General features: G+C 41.2%; 1 protein-coding gene across 2 annotated transcripts; it reads right to left on the bottom strand.

Annotated features, from left to right (window-relative positions):
• Nucleotides 1–65: 65 nt before the first annotated feature.
• TSPAN15 (tetraspanin 15) lies at nt 66–24,610 on the bottom strand. Of its 2 annotated transcripts, none has more exons than XM_035137400.3 (8): nt 24,046–24,610; nt 18,356–18,541; nt 14,188–14,262; nt 8,971–9,066; nt 7,036–7,152; nt 4,804–4,851; nt 3,153–3,269; nt 66–1,275 (listed from the first exon to the last, which is right to left on the bottom strand). In XM_035137400.3, the coding sequence occupies exons 1-8, from the start codon at nt 24,151–24,153 to the stop codon at nt 1,123–1,125; spliced, it is 900 nt and encodes a 299-aa protein (XP_034993291.1). In that variant the 5' UTR covers nt 24,154–24,610; the 3' UTR covers nt 66–1,122. The 2 variants fall into 2 exon arrangements, with proteins under 2 accessions (XP_034993291.1, XP_088525666.1); XM_088669540.1 differs by lacking the exon at nt 24,046–24,610 and adding an exon at nt 23,759–23,993.

Here is a 24,610-nt window from a genome sequence, read left to right as displayed (position 1 = left end):
ATTTGATTCCTCACCTTATTAGCAAGGAAAACAACTTTTTTTAAACCACATAACCAAATAAAATATTTTCTGTTTTCTTTTTTTACAAAATCATAAAATTTATTTTCTATATAAAGAATTGCATCTCTGTACACACCAGAATTCCAGTCAATAGGCAGGAAGAATACAGTACATCACAATACATACAGGACTCAGATTAATCAGGGATACCAAATATCATACAAAAATATATAAATTAGGAAATTAAATTGTCATCAAAGCAAGCTGCCATATCTGACTTAATCCAGATAGTGGTTTATAGTAGAAAGGCACAAAAGATTAATCAAGGCCTCCAGTGTTTTCACTAACCCATAAGCAGCAGCATCAAAACGATTGCACAGTACTTTAAAAACATACTTCATTAGGAATCAATAAAATGACACAATTTGGACAGGTAAGTATTACTTACACAGGCTTCCACCCAAAACTGAACATGCCCACAAAATAATAGGACCCAAGTCTTGAAAATAAAAAGAACCTACACAAAACTTTTGAGTTTTTAAAAAGCCTGAATTCAGTCAGCTAATAAAAAACAAAGTAGCAAATATCCTTTGGAAAAAAATTAGGAAATAGCTACTTCAAGCTAACCATCGTTCTGAGGTGGGAAAGTCATCAAAAGATGCTTTTAGAGTGAACTTGAGATTGTGCCACCTGCATTGGTAATCTTACCATGTTCTGAAAATGACTAAAAAAATAGAAAGAAGTAAAGATGATTTTATGTTGTTAGCGACATCCTTGCATAGGGAACATAGGCAGCCTTTGTACATAGTCAGTTTGGCTACAATAATTATTGTATTAATTTACATAACCATTTTCCTCCCAGATTAGCTATACTGTTTACCGTAAAGCAGGAAACTGGCTAGATTTTCAGATGCTACAAGAGACAACACATTTCAAGCTCAAAGCCAGTGAAACTGTAAAGAATACTCAAAGCAGAAAAATAAATTAATCAAGGACTGGAAAGAATTGGGAGGTTTGTTTCCTAAGGACTATTGTTTGCAAATCACATTAAGTTCTGACTACAGTCAAGGCACAATGCAAAGGGATGTTAGCCATTTGTCTTTCTTAAAGGAATACCTGGGATCACTCAGGAAAACACATACAACACCCAGCGCTAGTAAATTCAATGTCCGCCCTCCGTCTCCCTCCGTCAAGCAGAGTCTCGTTAAGCTTATGTTCTGCAATTATATCTTCTACTCGGGTGATGTAAAGCAAAGACAGCAAAACCCCAAGGAACTGCAAAATAAAGTGACGAGAATGATCAGAATAGCACCATTCACTAACAGTTTACGATTCCTGCTCATTTGGGGGGATTTCCAAGTTTAAAAAGTTTGTACTCAGGCATAGATATCAAAGGATGCAGGCTGAGATTCCTGCACTGCAGGGGGTAAACTAGATGGCCCTTGAGGTCAGGTCCCTTCCGATTCTATAACGTGCACCTAGCAACAAGTGTCGATAACTCAGGCATATTAAAATTTGGCACTTGTCCCCTTAAAAACCTTCAGAAAAAGGCAGGTATGGACCCATACCTCTGAATGTGCAGAAATTTGCACTTTGGTGCACTTCACACTTTAGGAGAGTCACACATGATTTGCACAGTGCCCAAAGTACTAAAAACATGAGAGGTATGGGTCCCTACCTGCCTTTTCTAGCTTAAGCTAATGAATTTTACACAAAAAACCAGTGTTTTCAGAAAAGCAAGACTTGACAGCAATGAATCGCTACACCATCCAAAGGATGGATGCTTGAATATAATTGCATCATCCCCCAGGAAGTCAATCACAGAGATTCTTGACAAAGGTTAGACAAGAGCAAGCCTTCCCCAAACCTAAATGGAACGGCTTTGAAGCCAGCCAAGGCATTTCCCAAGAGGTCAAAAAAAACCCTGACATTTTCCAAGCTACTTTTGAGAAATCTCCCTCCCTCCTAGCCACTCCAATCCTCAAAACATTATCGGTGCCAGGATCACAATCCTCCTAAGCCCTCCTCCCCTCCTCTTTAATTTAGATGGCACAGAGGAAGTGGGAGAGGGGCTCCAAATGCCACGAGAAGAGAAAGCAGAGAGATTGGGGTTGCTTCCAGAAGACATTATGCCAAAGTACGCATTACTCTATATTTCCCAGTGCATCTTCTCAACACTTTTAAAAGTCTGGTTCTGGGGGAAGAGAGTTTGTTGCACAAAACCTCCCAATCAACTGCAGCTGTACAACCCAAATTACTTTGAGTATTTTCAGGGGGGGTTCAATTGCAGTCTGGAATCCCCCTGGATTTCTCCCTTCCCTCTCTGGTGTGCTGCTAGCATGCCATGAGGGAAAGCCCCAAAATCATGGGAGTTATACTTTCTCAGAGGAGATATGCAATAGCATTTTAATAAGGAAGGAGAGGAAAACAGGAGGGCTTGTAAACCCTTTCCCTCCCAATTTGTTAAATGAGGTAATGTTTGTGTAACATATATAGTTTGATGTGTAATGTTTGCCATTTCTACAAATATTTTGTTCGGAAACACTAATTCAACAGGGCACGATCACCCTTGCCAACTGCAATCTTTCAACATATCGTACCATGTGTGTGTGTGTGTGTGTGTGTGTGTGTGTGTGTGTGTGTGTGTGTATATATATATATATATATATATATATATATATATATATAATCTTACAACTTTTGGAAATCGTTTATGAATGATACCATGGAAAACATTTTTACAACTGACTAAATTATATATAGGTAAAGGGGCCCCTGACCATCAGGTCCAGTCGTGTCCGACTCTGGAGTTGCGGCGCTCATCTCGCTCTATAGGCCGAGGCAGCCGGCGTTTGTCCGCAGACAGCTTCCGGGTCATGTGGCTAGCATGACATATACCCAAGCATTTACGTTTCATAGTTCTTACTGCCTGTCTTTACGAACCACACTGTAAAGGGGTTCATCTCTACTGCAAACTGACCAATGAAAAACAGAAGTTTGACACCCTCTCTGACAGCTCAAAACACATATAGGAAACAACTGATCCCATGTAACACATCAAAGCTGCAAACTGTGTCTTACAAACCAACGAAGGAAAGAAGGAGCCAAGGCCTTGTCCTGAATATTTCCTCTTAGTGTCTTGCCAGCCTTACCTGTGGCAGCAATATCCCAAGCAGAATGCCAGCCATGATGGCATAGTTGTCCAAAAACCAAATCAGTACAGCGCTTGTGCATCCTCTCACATATATCACGTGTTGGACACTCAGGCGCTGTAAAGTAACAACAGAGACTTTTAAGTAAACAGTCTGATTTGTCTACTGAGACAACATGTGCCCTGTATTAAATGCTAACAGCCCCACTGAATTTTACACAAAGAGTTTACTGCTGGGATCTCAGTGGGTTTTATGTGGCAGGTTGAAAATGTCTACTCCATATACTACGCCTCCCCAGATACTAGGACTGAGATCATCTGGGTGGGTGTTGCTTCGCATTCCCTCTTTGTCAAAGTCCAGACTATTGCCAAAGAGTAGGGATTTTTCTGCAGTGCCTCTCAAAAGAGACTGCCCCTCCAGCCAGGGCAGTTTACTGCCAATGATTTGTTTATAAGATGACACTAGTTGCATTATGATTTAATTGGATTTTTTAAACGATTTTTATATAACATTAGGTGCCCTGAGAGAGCCCTAGAGCCTTGTTTGAAAGAGTACATATTTTTAAATAAATGTAGTTTCGAGTTCAAGCTGCTATTACAGTTCCATTGGTCACATCTTATCCCAATCTTAAGCTGCAAAGGGATGGGAGAGATGGCAAGCAATTCATTCAGACTTTTAGAAGACATCTGAAGGCAGCCCTGTTTAGGGAGGCTTTTAATGTTTAATAGATTACTGTGTTTTATTTTTCTGTTGGAAGCCGCCCAGAGTGGCTGGGGGAACCCAGCCAGATGGGTGGGGTATAAATATTATATTATTATTATTATTATTATTATTATTATTATTATTATTATTTTATTTTATTCCTCTTTTCAGGCCAACATTACTAGACCAACCACATGAGACACAGGTCTGCGTTCAAATCAGTTGTTGGCACTAGTGGGAGTCAACACAACTACCAGTAGTCTTCCTACCCCAATGGCACTGTCCCCCAAGTGACCCCTACACCTTCCTCAGATCTGCTTGGCTCAGGAGAACCCCCAAAACAGGGGAGGAAAGGGGGAAAACTATTTCATCTGGCAAGCAGAAATGCACACTGCAAATGCAACAACAGCCTTAACAGAACATTTAATTCCACCTGGTGAACGCAATGGTATTTCTGTGTCAGCTGTTACTCACATGCTAGGTCTAAAGAACAGCCAATTCATCCTGCATCCATGTTTTGTTCCAGTGAAGTCAGCAGTAACCTCACTGCAGAATTACCCACAATATAAAAAAAAATCAAAGAAAATGTGTTTATTAAAAAAACAAAAACCCTGTTGCTTGGGCATTTACTCAGAAGTAGATCTGTTTACCTCAGCCTTAAACAGCAGATTGTGGTGTGCCCACAAACAGATCTATTTGTAATGAAGATAACTGGAGCCTTACAAATCATACACATGCTCTTATTGGCATTTGTGGATTGCAAAGGCATAAAAAACAGCACAGGAACAAATAAGACATGGAGAGTTTTCCTTTTCTGGTCTGCAACAGAAATGCTTGATGGTGAGACACAGCCCAAGGATCAAGACTGCAAGTTGTAATCTCAAAACAGTAGATCATTTCAAATGGCTTAAAGCTGAACTGTATATGGGGGGGAAATACATGTTCCTACCTCTTCGTTCATAGTTTTATATCCACACATGGTATTGATAACTGCTGTCTGGGGAAAAAAAACATATTTCACAATATGAGTACTGTGTGACATGAATATATTTATATAGCTTATTTTCAATTTTTGGATAATTCAAACTATGAAGTAATAAGTATATATTTGGATGTCTTCATTTTACCAGGGCTGAAACAGTACAGTAAGTAAACTGGAAAACAACAGTGACTGTAAGCATTAATTACAGGTAGGTAGCCGTGTTGGTCTGCCATAGATATATATATATAATGAGAGGGTGGGGAGGGGTATTACTCAGAAGGGTGGTGGGAATGGGTGATTGGCTGATAGGTGTGGTAAACCTGTTGATGACTTAATGACTGCCATTGGTCTTACAGGAAAAAACAAGGGGCGAGATGGCTAAAAATTTCTGAAATAGACTGAACAAAATTTAAAAAATTCTTTCCAGTAGCACCTTAGAGACCAACTAAGTCCAATGACAAATTTAGTTGGTCTCTAAGGTGCTACTGGAAAGATTTTATTTATTTTGTTTCGACTATGGCAGACCAACACCTACCTGTAATTGAAATAGACTGGAAAGAGAAGTTTCTGAAATAGACTGGAAAGAGAAGTTGCTGAATTGCAACTTATTACCAAACTTAAAACCATGGAGAGACCTGGTCTGAATAGAGACATTGGATTCTTATCTCATTATACATGATAAAGCTCTTTCAGGATCTACCACACTGAACACCTGCAGAACTAGGCAAGGGGGTTGGAGGGGGAGTTAAGCTGTTCATTCGCAGAGCAGCAAAACAGCCTCCACCATTCTTTAATCAGGGTCAGTCCGTCTGCAGAACCGCTCAAGCAATTACAGGATATGGGAGTAGCACATAGGGCTGCCAACTTTTCATTTTAAGACCCTTGGCTCTGTTCTGCTAAGATGTGGGAGGAGGCCATTGAACTGAGTCAGGTCATTCCCATTCCTGCCTTCCTATCAGATGGGAGTTAGTCCCGTCAAGCTCTGATAGCCTGTGGAAGGAGAAATTGAGCAGACCCTGCCCAGGCACCCCCCTCCTAGGCTCTATGAGCAGTGCCATGCCAGAGATGGCAGAACATAAACATGCTTGGACCCAAAAAATTTCCTTGGCAAGCAAATTTGCGGGCTGCCCCAAGCTTGGCTGTGATAGAAAGCTGCTTACACCTAGGTATCAGTATCTGAATCTTATGTACTGCATGAAATTTGTCCAAAGGTAGAGACGCTGCCCTCACATATTAAAAGTACTTTTCCATGACCAGAGAGTAAATGACTAATTACTGCTCACGTCTGTACTTTTCCAGTGCAAAAGCCAAGTTGGTTTTGGAAACATGTCAAGCAGCTAAGATTTATTCATCTTGATTTATTTTTTAAAGACTGCTGGTGTGGCATCCTGCAGACAAATGAGTGTTAACAAGACAGTGCTGCAAGATTTCAATGACTGTTCTGTGATATATGTGGTAACATGTTCTCTTATAACCTAAAAAGGCCAATACTATTTATAGCAACATTACTGGTTTCATTTGGTAATAATGACAAAAGAGATGAAACAATATTTTGCTAAACAACATTCTATTATCAACCTCTCTGTCACAAAATCTCAGTGCGATGTCAATTTTTCAATTCATCCAAATGTTAAGCTTTTTATTCCATCATACTGATATGATGTTGTTACTAGACTTTCTTTGGAAATACATTTCTTGATGGTTATTTTTGATTGGTCAGGAAAAGGTAACATGGTATAATTAATCTTTCATTCCATAAACAGCCCAGAAGAAAATGGATCCAATTCTTCATTTGCATCAAAAAATATTAGGGAGGAGGGGAATCCAGTACTTAAAATATTTGTAGAAAATCAACACAAACTAATTTATTTTAAAAATGATTCCTAGAACTTTTCCTTTTAGCAAATTGTACTGAAAGAGCTTCTGTTATCCTTACCAAGGTTGTTTATGGGTGATCTGCTTTTGTGCGGGGGAAATGTACACTTGATTACCATTTGTTACACATCGTCTAAGTGTGCACAGATCATATCAAGCAAGATGAATCACATAATGAACCCTTCCATGTACAGTTTTCCATTCTTGGTGGCCATTTTAGCTTGCCAGACTGATTTTCTTTCATGGGGAAAAAAAGCATTTGGTGAAATGTGAGGAACAAACAGGTAAATGCAAAATTAATCCAGAATAATAAATAACTTTTACCTTGTTTGTGACACAGCAAGAGTAAGGAACTCCACAAGCTAGTGGTCCTGGGGCATTGCAGTCATGGTACTGGTTTTCTGACCAGTCTTTAAAATCTTCACCACCACAGCACTTGAACTTTGAAGAGGGGGGAAAAGGTGTTACACAAAGACAAATCCTTGTTGCAGAAATTTAGAACCTTATTATCAGTAAGGAAAAAACATCGTGATTATTACAGAGGCTTCATGTCCTAATTTCTCATTATTATTATTATTATTATTAGCATGTGTGGAGGTGCCTAACATTATTTACAAATGACAAATTTAAATGTATGGAACACAAAACCACCGAAATGTATATTGGTTGCAGCTCTATTCTGGGGCAGGAAGAGCCTGTAAAGAACTCTGTGAGGAGGTCTCAAGGCCTGATCCTACCAGATTTCAAAGCAATCCCTATTCACTTGATAACCCCAAATTATATAAGGGAGCCTTCCCCAACCTGATGCCCTGGCTGGACCTGATGTGAGTTAATAGTCCAAAACATCCAGAAGACACCAAGTTGGGAAAGGCTGATCTAGGGTTGAAATAGGAACAAAAAGGGGAGCAGCTATCTAGCCAAAGATCTGAATACTGTGTAGTGTGTGTGTGTGTGTGTGTGTGTGTGTGTGTGTGTGTGTGTGTGTGTTTAATTTAATGGCTAAAATATCATGAAATCCCCATACATTTTGAAGGTAGCATCTTCCTTCAGGCAAAACAGCCAAAACCAAAAGCGGAGATCTGCTGATGATTACATTCCTGAAGGTCAGCCTCAAAAAACATTTGGATTTTGATGAGCTATTTACAATAAGCATCATAAAATGATTGATTAAACTTTCCTTTGCATCATTTGTGACCTTCAGCTTCTATTTGCTGTATCTTAATTTTCTCAGCTTTGACTACACACCAAAGAATTGTCCCAGATTTTATCAGTACCATTACAGAGTAAAAGAGAATAGCTAATGTAATTTCATTTATAAAACAAGAACTAGAAAACTAAACACTGTTAATCAATCATTAATGTATTAACTAAACTTCTCATTGGCATGGACCTAAACAAGGATAAACCAGATACTTACGAGAACTCTAAAACTTTGTGTATAACAAAAGGGAGACTTGGAAAGCTATGAATTAGTACACGCCTAAAACAATTTCTTCCTGACCTTTTTTTTAAGAAGGCTGCCCCGTTAAAAAAAAAATCTTGTAAGAAACACAAATCACCATGATGGTCTTCTGAGCAAGCCTCACTGAAATGAGCATTAATGTTTATGCACACCTCCCTTCATTTCAATTAAGTTTGCCCAAAAGAACCTCTCTTTCTGGGTTGTGTCCAAAATCTTCACCATAAAGTCAAAGTTGTCTTTTAAATGTTGGGAGGTTTTCATCTATATATCTATACACATGCTGTTCTCTGTATGTTAACAAATATCCAACTTTTCCGTTTCATTTAACGTTTCTGTAGCTCAAGGCAAAGGCAACCCAGTAAGTATTTCAACACAAACCAATGAGTCAATTAAGCATGCGATGGCATAAGACTCAGCTGCGGTTCAAAACAATTTCTAACTCTCAATGGCCTATTTCCCTCAGCAAGGGTTTCAAGTTCCGACAAACACCTTAGTGCCTGAAAAATGTTTGTATGGAAACTAAATCATAAAATTTGTAAACAATTAACAGAGCCATCCAAACCCCCAACTCACCATGCTGGAGGGGGTCTGAATAGAGCAGAGATGCCCCTGCCCAGCTCTGCCAGCCTCCACCAGTGGGTGGCAGGTCCACTGTCAGCAAGTGAGCCACCCCAGCATTGAGCACCCCAACACATCCACCTGAACAGCAAATAGCTGGAAGCTACTGCTATATTGTAGCACATGGGATCAATGAATAGCCTACTACTGTTTGATTAATTTGACATCCAAAAACCAACCTCCTTTTGAACAAAATCCATTATGTTTTTGAAGTCCAAGTCATCGTAGTAATTCACAATCCCTCTTCGGATGTTCTCATTTAAAAAGTCAATTGTCTAAAGAAGAAAAAAACTAAGGAAGATCAAGCATACACAATTTGAAAAGAAAAAAAGTATAAGCATGCAGACATACCATCAATATATAACTGGCAACAGGTTTTAACAAGTCTATTCAGCAGTGGGGGTGAGAATGAATGTTATGCTTTTTAGACTCTTAGTTCTGATAAGTTGCTACAAAAGGAAATGAAAGAGAAACTTCACACTTCCTTTGGAATCTTAAAAAGATGATGATGATATCTAAAATTAATGTAAGAATACTTAAATGATTTATCAAAGGCAGATTATGGGTCAAGAATGTGTAACTGATTGACAGCCCTAAAAATAAGCAATATGCAAGAACTAGTCTGATATTAGGCCCTGTCAATATATAAAATTGTAGGAAAACCTGAACCTACTCCTGCAAATGTTTGCTTATGGTTTGATAGTTGTTTTCATGCAATAAATGTGTAACATCTTACTTAGACCACTATGTAGGATCCACAGAACTAACTTAATAAAAAAGTGGCTTTGTTACAGGATTTTTGCATTTTCCCAGCATACCAACTGGAGTATTTTGCCAATGGGAAAATGGGATTTCCCCTCTTGTTCACATTGCTGCGTGGAATACGGTTATTTAATGTTGGACAATGCCTGCGATGTATCATAAGTAACAAATAATACATCCTTCCAATGCCCATTTTGTAGCATTTGGAAATTTTCCTTAATATTTACTGCTTTAGAAGATTAAAAACTCTCCAACTATACCATTCCAACCTGGAGACTGTAATCTCTCTCTTCAACAAGTGGTGGGTACCAGCAAGCTCTCCTCCACTTTGCCCACACACAGAAAATTATTTGAAGATTGCATATGCCCCTACCATAGGCACTATCTCCCCAGGGGCCTGCATGCCCAAGCACCCAGAAAATTTCCCATATAGGGGCTGGCACCCGCAAAATGCAGGAGCTGGCACGCAGGCTCCATGCCCCATGGAAAGAGCACTGAGTTCAGGCGGGGGTGGCTGGGAGAGAAAGCATAGAGTTCGGGCAGGAGGGGAAGAGAGAGTGTGGAGTTAGGGGTGAAAGAGCGTAGAGTTGGGGTGGAAGAGAGCACAGAGTTCGGGCAGGGTGGGTGGGAGAAAGAGCAGAAAACCAAGCATGGGGTGAAAGAGAGCGTGGAGTTGGGGAGAGAGAGAGTATGTGTGTGTGTGTTCTGGCGGGAGGAGTCCAGTCACCGTGCCGCTGGAGCTTGTGTCCTGCCCAGCACTATGACATCATGACACCACAGCGTGCACCATGATGTCATGGCATGTGCATCATGATGTCACAGTGTGGACAGGGGGCAAGTCGTGCTGGGCACCCACAATGTGGGGCCCAAATCAGCACAGTTGTCCCCAATATCTAATGCTGGAGTATACAATGGTTCTTACAAACAAGGTAAAGGTAAAGGGACCCCTGACCATTAGGTCCAGTCGTGACCGACTCTGGGGTTGCGTGCTCATCTCGCATTATTGGCCGAGGGAGCCGGCGTATAGCTTCCAGGTCATGTGGTCAGCATGACAAAGCCACTTCTGGCAAACCAGAGCAGCACATGGAAACACCGTTTACCTTCCCGCTGTAGCGGTTCCTATTTATCTACTTGCATTTTGACGTGCTTTCGAACTGCTAGGTTGGCAGGAGCTGGGACCAAGCAACGGGAGCTCACCCCGTCACAGGGATTCGAACCGCCGACCTTCTGATCAGCAAGCCCTAGGCTCAGTGGTTTAACCACAGCGCCACCTGGGTCCCTCTTACAAACAAACAAACCAGCAAATATCTATTTCCCACATGAGTATCATTCTAATAGCAGGATATACTCCATAATGGCTAAGTTCTTCTAAATAAAATCAACTTGCGAGGCCCAAGATCTCTTTCTGCTCAGGCCAAATCCTGTCTCCATTGGTGCATCATACCTTTTCAAATAGACACAATATTCAGTTTGAATGATGGTGGGAAAATGCAATATTCACACTACAGAAATACTGCTTTGAGGAAAGGCATCTGAAGCTACATCATAACTGAAAATTTATTAAGTGTGTGAAGGGGTCCCTATTATCTCAATAAACGTTTATTCGCTTCACTATTAGTAGCAAGCAATCAGTTTCCCCAAGTTAGACATTCAAGGTAGACAAGCCTTTGCAACTCAGAAGGCTTGTAAATCAACTTTAGAGACAAAACAGGCTTGTCAGGCCAGCTCATGCTGCAAGAGGAAACACCAAGTTCCACGCTACTTCAAAACAGCAATGGCTCAGAATTGCTTACTAGCACTTGGAACAAGCTGACTGAAACCTACCGTTTCTCATATTTTAAGACATACCCATAAAATAAGCCATAGCAGGATTTTTAAGCATTCAAGGAATATAAGCCATACCCCGAAAATAAGACATAGTGATAGGCGCAGCAGCAATGCCAGCCACGGTAGGAGGAGGAGGAAAAAATAAGACATCCCTTGAAAATAAGCCATAGTGTGTTTTTTTGAGGAAAAAATAAATATAAGACGTGTCTTATAATATGAGAAACACGGTACCTGTAAAATGAGAAGCTTGGGAGAAGGAAGTAATTTACATCTCCACCCTTTGGGCCTAGCCAGAATGAGCATATGCCTCATTATTACAAGTTAAGAAGGGACATTACAGTGCTGCAGGTAGGAATTTCTATGCCTGGGCAGGCTCTCAAGTCTTTATCCATGCCTTGTAGAACTGATGCTCAGGCAAGTTAAAAATAGTTGTGGACTTTTAAGGATGCTGCTGCTGAAATTCCAAGTTCTCACTACGCAGAATGAACTGCTCTTGCTCTTTGCAAAAAACCTGCTGTCCAGTTCTCCTCTTCTACTAACAGTATTCAGTGTTTAACAAGTCTGCTCTCTCCCTCTCACTTTGGAAGAGACTCGAATTGGGTTCTCCCATGTGGTCAAGCAGTTTCTCTTGGTTTGGTGGGGGGAGCTATATTCCGCACTCCAGAATCAGTTATGATATTCCTGCCCCTCGCTGGGTCAATGGGGTCCATCGGCCAGTGCCAAGAGCTATTTTCAAGCGGTTGTGTGTGACGCGAACAAGCAGAAACCAATCGCCTCTGAAGCATTCTGTGCAGGCTGATGAAGGAAATTAAAACAACAGTTGACTGCTACCATGAGGCATTTTTAGGCAGGGAACAACCATGAGTTATCACCCAAAGCAGGAAGCTTTAGAGGGGCTGCTGAGTGCTCTCTGGACTGGAGCTACATGCCTGGATGAAAGCTTCTGAACAGTGGGGCTTGAGGCACATCTACAGCTCATGATTCACCTAGCAAGGAGGGATGTTTATTCCAATCCTTGGCTGGGGACCCACAGAATGTGAGAAGGGAGGTTGCCCTCCAACACCTGAGCTAACTTCATCTGCTCACATTTGTTTGATTTGGCTGTTATTTCGCAGTTCTTCTGATTGTTATATTTTAACATATACAACCTTTTCACCAACTTACTGTGTTTTAAGTCTTTTCTCAAGGCATGGGAGTAATGTGATACATGTCTTCCAAGAAGAAAGTAGGCCCTCCTGACTTCAATGGGACTTACTCCCAGGTGAATGTGTGCAGGATTATGGCCTAAATGTCCTGTACCGTGTTAGTCCACAGGCAGAGAGCCAGTGTGAAGCTGCAGTGGTACCACGCTGCCTGATTTGCAAAATCTCTGAACAAGGTAATCTGACATGTTGAAAATGTTATTGCGTTTCTCCATACTGAAAAAGAAACTTTATATAACATAATCTAAGCAATAATGTATTGAGTGACATTTGATGCCTATATATTGTGCTCGTATCCAGCCAGAGGCAAGTTGTCTCATTCTATCGTATTTATGCTACTGCACACATGCAAGGCCAGCAGGCAGGTTGGAAGCTTCAAAGGGATAGCGGACTGCCAAAGACAACTTGTTGATCCTTATCTTCCTAAAGCACTATGAAGTTATATTCTGGCAACACTCAAAGCTATTCCCGGTTTATGACAAAATGTTAGAGTTGTTAACCAATTACAGAATTTTTCGTTGATTAGCTACCAAACTTTTAGCCTCAGTTTATATTCATTTTGCCAATATCCAATTATGGGTGTCTTTTGAAAATACTGAAGGAAGTACAAGGCATCATATACTGTACATATTTCCTTCTTTTTGGAAGGGAAGACCATCTTTCTTTTTTTCATTTCCTACTACAGTAACACACAAGATTCTTTATAGCCTGAAAAATTCAACCAACTGGCCCTTAACAGGAACTTCCCTTTTGCTGCTGTCTAAGTCTCCTCTGGAAGAAAGAAAGGGGAGCCCATTGTGAATAGCAGCCCCCAGCCCCCAACCCCCTCTGAACTGTATTTAGACCTGTGTGGACTCTAGGAGTGCTACAATAACAGCACTTGAAGTGTGTTACTAGCTTCATTCATACATACTGTTTATGTCTAATTGTTTCTTTGTAATACTGATTTTATCCTATTCTGGTTGAAAAGTTTTTGCATTACTTGAATTTATTGATATTGATATTTGGTAACAAACTGGATTTCCCCCACATGTTGTATTTTTGATAACTTAATGAGTTGCATTGGGCAAAGCTGACTACGGAAAAACAACATACAAATAAACTAAACTCACAGCCTATTGAACATATAATGTGGTATTAGGCACTGAATTTAACTTCCTAAGAATCTCATTTCTTTTTTTTTAATGGTAATAGTTTTTGCCTTTAAGGTAACGAACATACACTTTGAACTGTGGAAAACACCCGCTGAAAAGCCAGAAGGATAAAAAGAATTCCTATAGCTGGTAATAGTGACTATTGCAGAATAAATTATACAAAGTAAGAGAAATTATGAAAATTTGCTTGATTTCTGTAAGTTACATAGTTGTTTAGGGCACAGAATCAGAAGTGCCAGAATGCAATTTTATTTATTTATTTATAGTGGTGTTTGCATAGCTCTGCTTTTGTTCCAATCTTGCCACTCAACTACATGATCTTCTGTGACCCTTCCATAACAATCAGTAATTTTGCTTTGAGATAAGTGAGTACTGGTTCCATTTTTCCATAACGAATGGGAAGAAGTTTTTTTTAAAAGGTGCATTTTCTTGAATATTTCAGTTTTCTTACCTGATTCCTGAACATCAAGGCCATAACTCCACCAATTAGTTCAATGAGTAAACAAATACCCAAGATGTACATGAACTGCAAAAGAATTTCAAAAATATTACGCAAACATACAAAATCTAAAATCTTCAGAGCTGAAATCATGACTCATGACTTCCAATGAAATTAAGCCACTTTTAGAACTGCTGTAAATGACGCACTGCTACTCTGCAAAGAGCCATGTGCCTTGGGGGTGATCTTGCCTCTCAACTACGGAGGATGAGCAGCAGGCGGCAGCAGCAGCACAGCACAGGAGATGAAGGCAGACCTGTGGCACAACAGTCAGGTCCCCAAGCCTTCATCCTCCTCCTCTCTTGTGTTCTGTGCAGCACTCATGTTTTAGATTAGAATCTATTACGCAATGGACCGAAGACCTTAGTGCCCTTGCTACATTCAAACATACTTTTTACAAACAAAATCCATTTTGTTTGGATACCTGTTCAGACATTTGAATATAGTGAAGCTTACTGAGTGGTTAATGTCAGGGGTGTTATTTTTCTTTCTTTTTCTTTCTCTCCCCAGTAGCACTGGCTGGTGAGGGCAATTCACTAGATGGGAAATGCAAATCATCACAATCTGACAAACAGAATGGGGAGGGGCCTTCTCCCTGTTACATTTGGTCACTTGTGGCATTGGGGGGGGGGGGGCTGCAGCCAGCACCATGCAAGCACATAGTTGCTAGAAGCCGAAGTACAGAACAACTATTTGACTTGCCCATCTTAATGTTTCACTTCAAAACTTAGTTCCCTTTAGTTAGGTAGATGCTTTCTGTGTGACCTCTCAGAGGTCCAAAAGGTCTCTCATCAGTTCTTTTTCTGTTGTTTAATCAGAAGATTGCACATAATATATTCACTTACGAAACAGTTTCCTAACTGATCTTCAGAGAACTTTCCAAGTTTCTTCCTTGAGGGGATCAATACACTTCCGAATGTTGTAACATCTCATTGGCCTGCTATGATTCTTAGTTCTGAGCTTGTCATTATAAAAATCATTGGTTTCATACTTTGCTTATACTTTGCATTTCGTCTCCTTGGTCAGCTTACTCTAATAAACATCTGACTGAGTGTTGCAGAGCAGGTGGGCTGCTCTACTATTGTGATCATCGATTCATGTGCATACATGAGATTGGCAGTGGAACACCCCACCTCCACTGCTGACTCCTGGTTCTTAAAGGGAACAGTAAGAAGGCTTCCCTCCTCTTTCCTCACATCCAGCAGTTTTGCCTAGCAAATCACCAAAGACACCAAACCAAAGGGGAATGAGTCCTCAGCAACTTGTCCTCCTGTGGAATTATCTGTATTACTAAGGATCTTCTCATTTACTGTTTTCTTTAGTGCATTCTGCAGGTGTTTATAAATGCCCTGCTTTGCATGGCACTAAATTTCTTTGTTAATAAAATTAATATGTTTCCTTGTTATATGCCGATCACATTGTGTTCACCATACCACTCTCCTTTTCTCTCACTTGCTCGCTAAGTCTCTCATTTCACAAGCAGCACAGCTCAGGATAGCATGCTAGTGAGTATTTACAGGAACCCCCAAAGAATATCATGTTTTTGCATATCCTGAAGGTGGGGTGGGAGCTCATTTTTGTAGGTTATTATTGGCAATGAGATGGCAGTATTTTTAAGCAATTTAAAAAGTGGGCCCTTCTGGACACATCAACACAATTCATTCAAAGTAAGCCGATTTGGAAGAGTCGCCATTTGGCAAAGACACACAAGTCCCTTAAGAGCAATTTTATATTCTATCAAGAAGTACCGGTATACAGCTTAGGATATTTGTAAGCTTGTAGGACACAACTGAACATCTGTGTTGCTTTTCTAATAAGGAAGAGGATGTTTGTACACAAGTCTAAATGCAAGTCTAAATATAATTACAGGGTAAAACCACAGGCTGCAGTTGTCCATGGACCGGCACTGCCAAATTCTTCCAACCTCTCAAACACTCACCTTGATTTTTTATTTTTGAATTTTTAATGTAGCTGCTATAATCTAGTCCATGTTAGCTACCAATGACTAATTTTCCTTTGAAATGGTGGTACTTTTCTAATACAATGATACACATCTAAGAGACTATCTTATGGAAAAATATTATACAGATTTGTAATATAATATTTCAGTTACAGTAAGCCCACAGGTTACACAGCAGTTACATCCTGGGGAATCACACCTAAAGCCAAAATCGTGTATAGTCAAAATCCATTGGGTTCAATAGCAGGTGGGACTGTCAAAGTCATTTCCCCTGAAATCCTGCCCCATCTCCATCCCTTTTTAATTTTTTTTTTAAATTGCCATGCACATAAAGCTGGGTGTGCACAAGTTAAACGTGTGTGAGTTGTGGGTTTCATGTATTTCAAATCATAAAAAGTAGCGCTTTCCTCCTGCCAAACCAGCATCAGGTCAGAATGTTATGGATTTCAAACTAAGGTACTCTATCCCTTATTCCTGAAATGTATATTGAAACAATTAACATACATTCTACAGCACTGTTCGAAACTCCCATTGTTCTAGGCACATTTCGCGACAGGGAATTTCATTAGCGCAAGTATTTTCTGAGCTCTGGGCACAGTACTGCACCTAAGATTTCAGATTAAAATTGCAGAGTGGAAGAAAAGGAGGAGTTTTTTCTGCCTCCCCACTGCCAGCCACTCTCTGAAGACTGGAGAAGAGACCCTCTTTAGAATATATGGGGGGTGGGTAGGGGAAGGACTAAACCACGTGAAAAATGAACATAATATTTTAGCTACAGTTCATTTATTTTTAGCTTTGTATTTTAGTTATAAAAAAGTATGCCTAGACATTCCATTTTTGCGTTCATAATCTAGGTTTAAGGTGCCATTTAGCTCCTAGATTTCATATCTCAGTTCACTGTTCTACAGTTCCCCCCTTGTGGCTAAATCTGGTCCTCCTTCCAAACATTTATGTCTATATCCTTACTAGTGGGCCAATAGTGTTAATTAATTCTTGCTGCTTACTTCTCATTCTCAACATTTCTCTAAATTTAATTTCCATATTGATTTTTTATGCATATTGATTGTTTTACTGTTGATGTGAAAATGTCGATCACTGGTTCTCCCCCAAAAGGAATCATGGTGCTACTTTAGATCAAGGGGTTCTTTTCATTAATAAACGTTATATAAAAATATGACACATTAAAAAACACATGTAGATGGACAAAGTTCAAGCATACATGCTGTGAAAGAAACCTGCTCTGCTAACCTGGAGGCAGTAAACCAATGGACTTCAGTTTAAATAATAAGTAAATACATTTTGTGAATGAAAATATTTTATCCTGACTCTGCTTTTAACACTTACCTTCCAAGTTCCGGACTGCAGAATCCGGGACCGGCAGCCATTTTACACCGGAAGTTGCGTCGATGTAACTTCCGGTGTTGCTTTGCCCTTCTATGGGCACCCAAAATGGCCGCCGCCGGCTTCAAAGGTCGCTCGTACGCATGTCAGGAAGTGTGCCGACGCAACTTCCGGTGTCGCTTCGCCCATCTATGGGCACCAAAATGGCCGCCGCCAACACCGGAAGTCACGTCTATGCACTTCCGGACATGCGTAAATGCGACTTTTGAAGCTGGCGGCGGCCATTTTTTGTGCCCATAGAAGGGCAAATCGGAAAGAAAAAAATGGCCGCCGTCAGGTGAAAATAATGGAGAAAAATGGGAGACAAAGTGATACGGAGGACCACCGGGAAAAGGTAAGTAAAAAAGGGGTTTTCCTGGGGAAAACGGGAGACTTGGCAGCTATGTTTTAACATCAAGCTATGTAAACACGTTAAATATTTGTTAAATATAGAACAACATTTTATATGCTTGAATTTACATTGCATTTTTCTTACATAAATTTTACTTTTGTTTAAGCAGGCTCTTTCAGTTGCCCTCACATTTTCTCTAAAACCATGATTAAGTGCCACTAAAGTAAAGCATTTGCCTTTGACAACTTCATTTACACTGGTTAATTTAGAATCCATCTTGCACTTTCCTTTCTCTCTGCTATTTATCCAAAGAAGGAAGTTATTAGCTAAGCTGTCTTAAAGCTGTTTACAGAATAGAGAACAAAATAAGTTTTATAAACATCCAGTTCGGGTTACAAGTAGACTCCTACTTATATAAAAGTACTTACAGCTTGAAGAAGGCATAAGTTGTCCCTTAAGGAAGCCAGCACACCCACGAAGGAAACGAGGAACATTATAATACCTAGGAGTATTAGAAGAATGGCTGGAGCTAAAAAGGCACTTTCAAGGGTTTTATATTTCTGTCTTTCAACTTCTGCATAAATGCCAACTGCTAAGACAAACGCTCCTAGCAACTGTAACAGAAAGAAAGAGAGTGTTTGTTATAGTTGTTTTCCAAACAAAACCAATGGCTGTATTTTAAACTGACTTATTAAAAAGAGAAAATCAAATTACTGCTTATTTCACAGAGCACAAACTAGCAGGAATCTTGAAAGGTGGAATTGATTAAAAAAACACACCAAAAACCCTTAAACCAGGTACAGCAAACTGGAAGCATCAAGCACACAGCATTATCTTGTTTGGTCCCTAAATCAGGGGCAGATTGTATTTCCAACAGGATATGTCACAACCAAAACATTATGGGATATGTCAGGATATGTCACAACCAAAACATTATGGAACTGTTCTGTAGCCGAACCGATATCACTGATACTGTAAATTTCCAGAAGGCTAACCGTGTTAGTCCACTTCAGCCAAAAGTCTTATGCCACTTTCATAAAAGATTCATACTAATAAAACAATATCATTTTATGAAAAGGATAATTGTGTTAATCTTTAAAGTGCCACAATACTCGATGTTAGTTTTTATTGATAATAGTGGCGCACGAGGTAGTCTTACACTCTGGTCTTAATGGCCTTATAGGGACACCCAAGCATACAGTAAGGTTGGTAGTACAATAGCTTTGTAAACAAGCATTTTGGTTTCCCTGTGAATGTCCCAGTCCTCAAACACTCTGCATTTCAATCGGGACAGACGAACTAATGCCAGTGTACTGGAAGAAGCAAAGATCACCAGTGTCGAAGCAATGGTTCTTCAACATCAACTTTGTTGGACTGGTCCTGTTGTGTGGATGCCTGATGATCATCTTCCAAAGCAACTACTCTATTCTGAACTTAAAAATGGAAATTGTAATGCTGCTGGTCAACAAAAGAGGTTTAAAGACTATTTCAAGCTTATGAAAATATTTAAAACTGTGTGTCTACTTATTTTCAGCACCCTTCTTACCCAGCATTTTAGAAGAGAGAAAGTCAGTTTATCCCTGCTACAACATGATCATCCAATGCAAATGGAATATGATTTAATAAATATTAATACAGTATCTAAATTTGTCAGGGCTGCAGCACATGGGGATGTTTAAGCCTCCCCTCCTCTCAACCATGATCTTGATGGAAATATTCCCCACAGTGCCATTAGCTCTGGGGTGAAAGATCCTGTCTCCATATGGCCCAAGTGACCAATCCTGAATTGTATTTTTAGAGCTCCCATATCTCAACACACTCACAGCTTCAGAATTTCTCCCATAAATAACCAAGGGAGCCGGGGAACTAAGGGGAAATCCTTTTTTATATATACTGTATATAAAAATCGCAGTGCCAAAATATACTTCTAAGAAATATAAACCATTGCATTTATCAAAGTTAAAAATAAGCATAGCTTTAAAAAGGTCTCTTTTCCCTCAATAAAAATTCCTCTGAGGAAGAAAAATGCCAAAGAAGGCAGTTTAAAGTAAACTGGGAAAGAAGGAGTGATCCTTTCACCAATCTTTTATGACAAAAGTGTATTGGCTGGGAGAGGCCTCTCCATTTGAGGTTCTTAAGTCGCTTCTTTCTAGAAAAGTCTGACTTTTGGTTGAAGCCTTCATCCATAAATAGGAATGTGTGCATCATTATACAAAGAAGTGCCAGCCTCCCTGGGAATATGTGAGCTGGTTAGAACAGTGTTTCCCAACCAGTGTGCCTCCAGATGTTTTGGGACTACAACTCCCATCATTCCTGACCACTGGTCTTGCTAGCTAGGGATGATGGGAGTTGTAGTCCCAAAACATCTGGAGGCACACTGGTTGGGAAACACTGGGTTAGAACATAAAGCTAAGAACGGCTCCTTGTTCATGAAGTGACACTTAATGACCTGGGTGGCATGGTGTGTTGTGCAAAAGCAAAGCTTTTGACCCGAGAGAATAAGGAGGCATGTTTGTGCATTTCTCAGAATATGCAAACTCTGTATCTGTGGATGGGAGGCAGGGGCACACAAACAAGCCCCGCTTCAAAAGCCTCGTGCATGTCATCCTGAGCAGCATCAGGGGCCCAAACATTTGTCCCTGCCCCCACCCACACTTAGGTATTTGCACGTTCAGGGAAATGGCCCTACATGTCCCTGCTGTATCTTGAAAGAAACAGCCTCCCAGCCATGGAGATGTAAGGTATAAGGTAGCCCCAAATCTCATTTGGGTGCCAAGATGTTATGAAATTCAGTTCCTCGTTTAGGCTGCTCAAGTAGCTCTCTGTTGAACTGGGAACTAATAATAAGGAACTGGGAACTAGGAACCTACATCCTAGCCTCCTGGAATACAGATAACTTTAACTGTAAATAGGAAATCAGCTAGTATCACACGCAAGTAAGGAATTTCCCCATAAGGATAAAGAACAGCATGAACCTTCAGTGGTATTTCAGTTGAGGATCTATTAGCTGTGATGCCTAAAGTGAAGAAAGTGAGTAATCCTTCAGATGATATCAGCCTGGGATCCTCTAAACCACCTTCTGAAGATCCAAACAGTTCCAGCTAAACTTGAGCCATAAAAATATATAGCCAAAATATGTCTAAAATGATTTTTGGCATTATTAATAAAACAGATCGGCAAGTTCCATCCCCCAATGTAGGTAGAATTATGCTAATGAAAACTGGAATTATCTGGCAGTGGTTCCTATAATTAACACACAGGAAGCTACAATGCAAGCACAAACACAATTATAAGGCCTCTACATTCACACTTTTAACTGGATCTTAAGTTTAGTTCCATGACCCCAATGACCTCTTCAACTCACTTCAGTGAAACAGAACAATATTTTGACACAGCAGCTGCTACCTAACCTTTCATCTCATTCAGCTTACTCACTGTTGAGGCAGGCCATTATTGCCCAATGAAAGCCTCTAACTATACCCACAAGACAAGTCTTGTTTTACTTTTCTTAAAAAGCCCAGGGGTCCACCAAAATATTTCATATTTACAAAGCAAGAGATCCAGAATGCAAGTCCTCTAAACAATGAAAGCACAATGAACCGATTCAAAAGGTGCACTCTTTTCTTAAGAGATCAAAATGCATTTTAGTCAAGCATTTTTTGCAAGAAACCCAACAACACAACTTAAAGGGGGCAAGATCAGGGGTTGCTAACCTCTGAGCCACCACATGTGGTTGAACTCCAATGGCAAGCATGATGGGAGTTGGGAATGCAGCAACACCTGCAGGGACAAATTTTACCCACACCTGAACTAGGTGGTTCACCCAAAACTGGCCAATAGTTCACCAACAGACCACAAGCTACCCTCTTCCATCTACTTCCTGATGTTTACTAACCATAGTTTGTCATGGTGTTAAACAGAATTTGAAACGTTGGTTTGAAGATGGTTTGCAAACTAATGATTTGGAGGTTAGCACAAATCATAACGTGCCAATTTGGACATCACAGCAATGTGAGCTAGAAAAACTCAGGAAGTGGAGGAGGGGAGGGAATAAGAGCAAAGGTACTCCCAGTCACAAAATCATGGTTGGGCATTATGCGTTAACTGAGCTACATGTTAATTAAGTGGTGTGTATTGATTGAGTGATAGTCACAGATATGAAGATACAATAATGAACAAAGTAAGGGTTCAGACTTACGGTAATTATTCCTAGCTTCATAAATCATGAAGCCAAGAACGAGTGTCAAAACCTTATGCTCCTCTTTTGCCCCTCCCATTGCAAGTCCTCTTCAGTGCAGACATCTTGGTTTGTTTAAACTAAAGCCCCTCTTTTCATCTTTAGCTTAATTCCTGGCCCTGGAGTAATGTACTGTACTGTACTGGTTAGTAAACTAACATTAAGCCACAGTCTCTTGTTTCATCTAAACAGGGAACTCTAGTTTAAACAAACCAGGCTCTCCAGACCAAAGCCAGTGCAGAAGAAGAGAGAAGTGTGTGTGGATCTAACACTCCTCATAAACTATTTTTCATAACAGGGAACATTATGCCCAATCCAGATCCTCATGTGTTAATGCCTAATTAATCCAGTATAAGTATGAATACAATCCAAAGTGACAGCTGAACTGTCTTTCAAATAGCATGAAAGCTTGGAGCTTTTACTGGAATAAGTCATTATCGGGAGGAATATTATTCAGTCAGTCATACAGGATGAGTCCTTTAAAAGAAGCCCCGTGGATACAGACTACACATGTTCCACAGGGCCTCTTTTAAAAGACTCACCCTGTATAACACTGCAACTGTGTAATAAGTGTTTTACAAAGAACAAGCACACACAGATCCTTGTCCCAAGGCGTTTAGTCTATATTCAACACAGCAGAGAGAGAAAAGGAAAGGGAAGGAAATGGTGGCAAATGTAAACAAAACAGTCCATTTGAATTAGACCTGCAAGCTCTTATCAATTCATCCATGTGATTAATTCATTAAATGTTTCCTAATAGGTTAAAATTTGCCTCCCTAGTAATGTGGGGTGTGCCACAAGCAAAAATTGAGACTTTGAACTCAGAACTATGCAGGCCATATAAATGTGAGATTTTTATCTTCTTCTGCACTTCTTAACAAACCTGTATGTTTGAAATGTTGGTTGCAGAATGATGGGTGCATGACAACACAAAAAATTAAGCCTATCTACCATTTTCAGAGAATATTTCTATTTAAATGAATTTTACTGCAAAAATGAATTATTTTATGATTAATGGTTTGACAGAACCAGAAGGAAATTTCAGGGCAGGAGGAGATGACAAGGAAATACCACCCTGCCTTTTCTAACAGCCACTGCTAGCATATGATCACTTTAGAGAAAGGCAGCAGGTGCCACAAGCACTTTAATCCCTCTTTTCTTTTTCCTTTTGCTTCCTGACTGAGTCAGGGCACTAGTTTACCAAGTCAAAAGCCTACAGTTAATTTCACAGCACAAGTCAAGCTCCAACTATTCTCACCGCACCCCTGAATGGTCTCCTCCGTTACATACAGTACTTTGAAATCGACATTATTTTAAACCATACAGAACAGCCTCCCACTAACTAACTAACTACCGGTAACTAAATAAATAAATAAATAAAAGCACGTGCTTATCGAGCGAACTGTTTGCTTTCCCGTCACTGGGTGGGATTGGAAACCTTGGCAACTGGGCGGACCGCCCCGGCGAGTTCGGAGAAGTGTGTGTGTGGTTTCTGTCTGTGCGCAACTCCCTAAACAACAACAAAAACCCCTCAGATTCCCAAACACTGCGGCCGGCCGGCGCGTTTCCTGGTGCTTCTTTCCAGCAGCCTTACCCGCATCGCAGCACACCTGTCGCTAACAGGTGGCCCCGGTTCTGTGAGCTCGGAGGGCAAAAAAGAAAAAAGCACAAAACGCAGCAGGAGGGCACCCCTGGGGCAACCCCGCACGGGGGCGGAGGGCCATTCCCCGCTGTGGCAGCTCCTCGCTCGTCGCCCCGCTTTTCTTCTTTCTTGCCTGCCCCAGCTCGGCGGCTCCACCCTAGCCTACTACTCCATAGGAGCTGCCGCCTCAGTCCTGACAGGGGTCCGGCCCGCCCGCCAGCCCGCCCCTCGCAACTCACCCAAAACACCGTGGAGTAGGTGATGAGCGTGAACTTGAGGCACAGGTAGTTGAAGCGCGCGCAGTAGCGGACCTGCTCCGAGTCTCCCCTCGACCGCGCCGCCGCCATCCTCCTCCTCCTCCCTCGGCCTGCTTCTGCCGCGGCCCTGGCGCCTCCCCTCCGCCAATAATGCCGCCGCCGCCGCCGCCGCCGCGCTTCCTGCTCCTCCTGCCCGCCAGCCAGCCACCTGCGGAGCCGCAGGCCGCGAGCGACTGCGCCGCCGCCTGCTCTCCTTTTCTCTGGAAGCGGCTCGTCTGCGCCAGCCAGCCGGCGGGAGGAGCCTGCCTGTGTCCCCGAGGGCAGCCGGGAAGAGAGAGGCAAGAAAGCGACGGCGGCGCCCCGGCTTCCAGGAGCGGCAGCTAGTCGGAGTCTGCGCCGCTTTCGCGCCTCAAAACGAGCCGCAGCCCCGGGGATCTTTCGCGCCCTCGGAGGGTCTCCCGCTGCGCTTGTTTAAGCTCTGATTGAATCGCCTCAGGCAGCTGCGCGTTCTCAGCTCAGCTCGTTCTCATCGAACTCCAGCATCTAC

This window comes from Zootoca vivipara, chromosome 5 (assembly GCF_965207765.1).
Source record: "Zootoca vivipara chromosome 5, rZooViv2.hap1.1, whole genome shotgun sequence".
NCBI lineage: Eukaryota > Metazoa > Chordata > Lepidosauria > Squamata > Lacertidae > Zootoca > Zootoca vivipara.
This window is presented reverse-complemented; position numbering and strand designations above follow the sequence as displayed.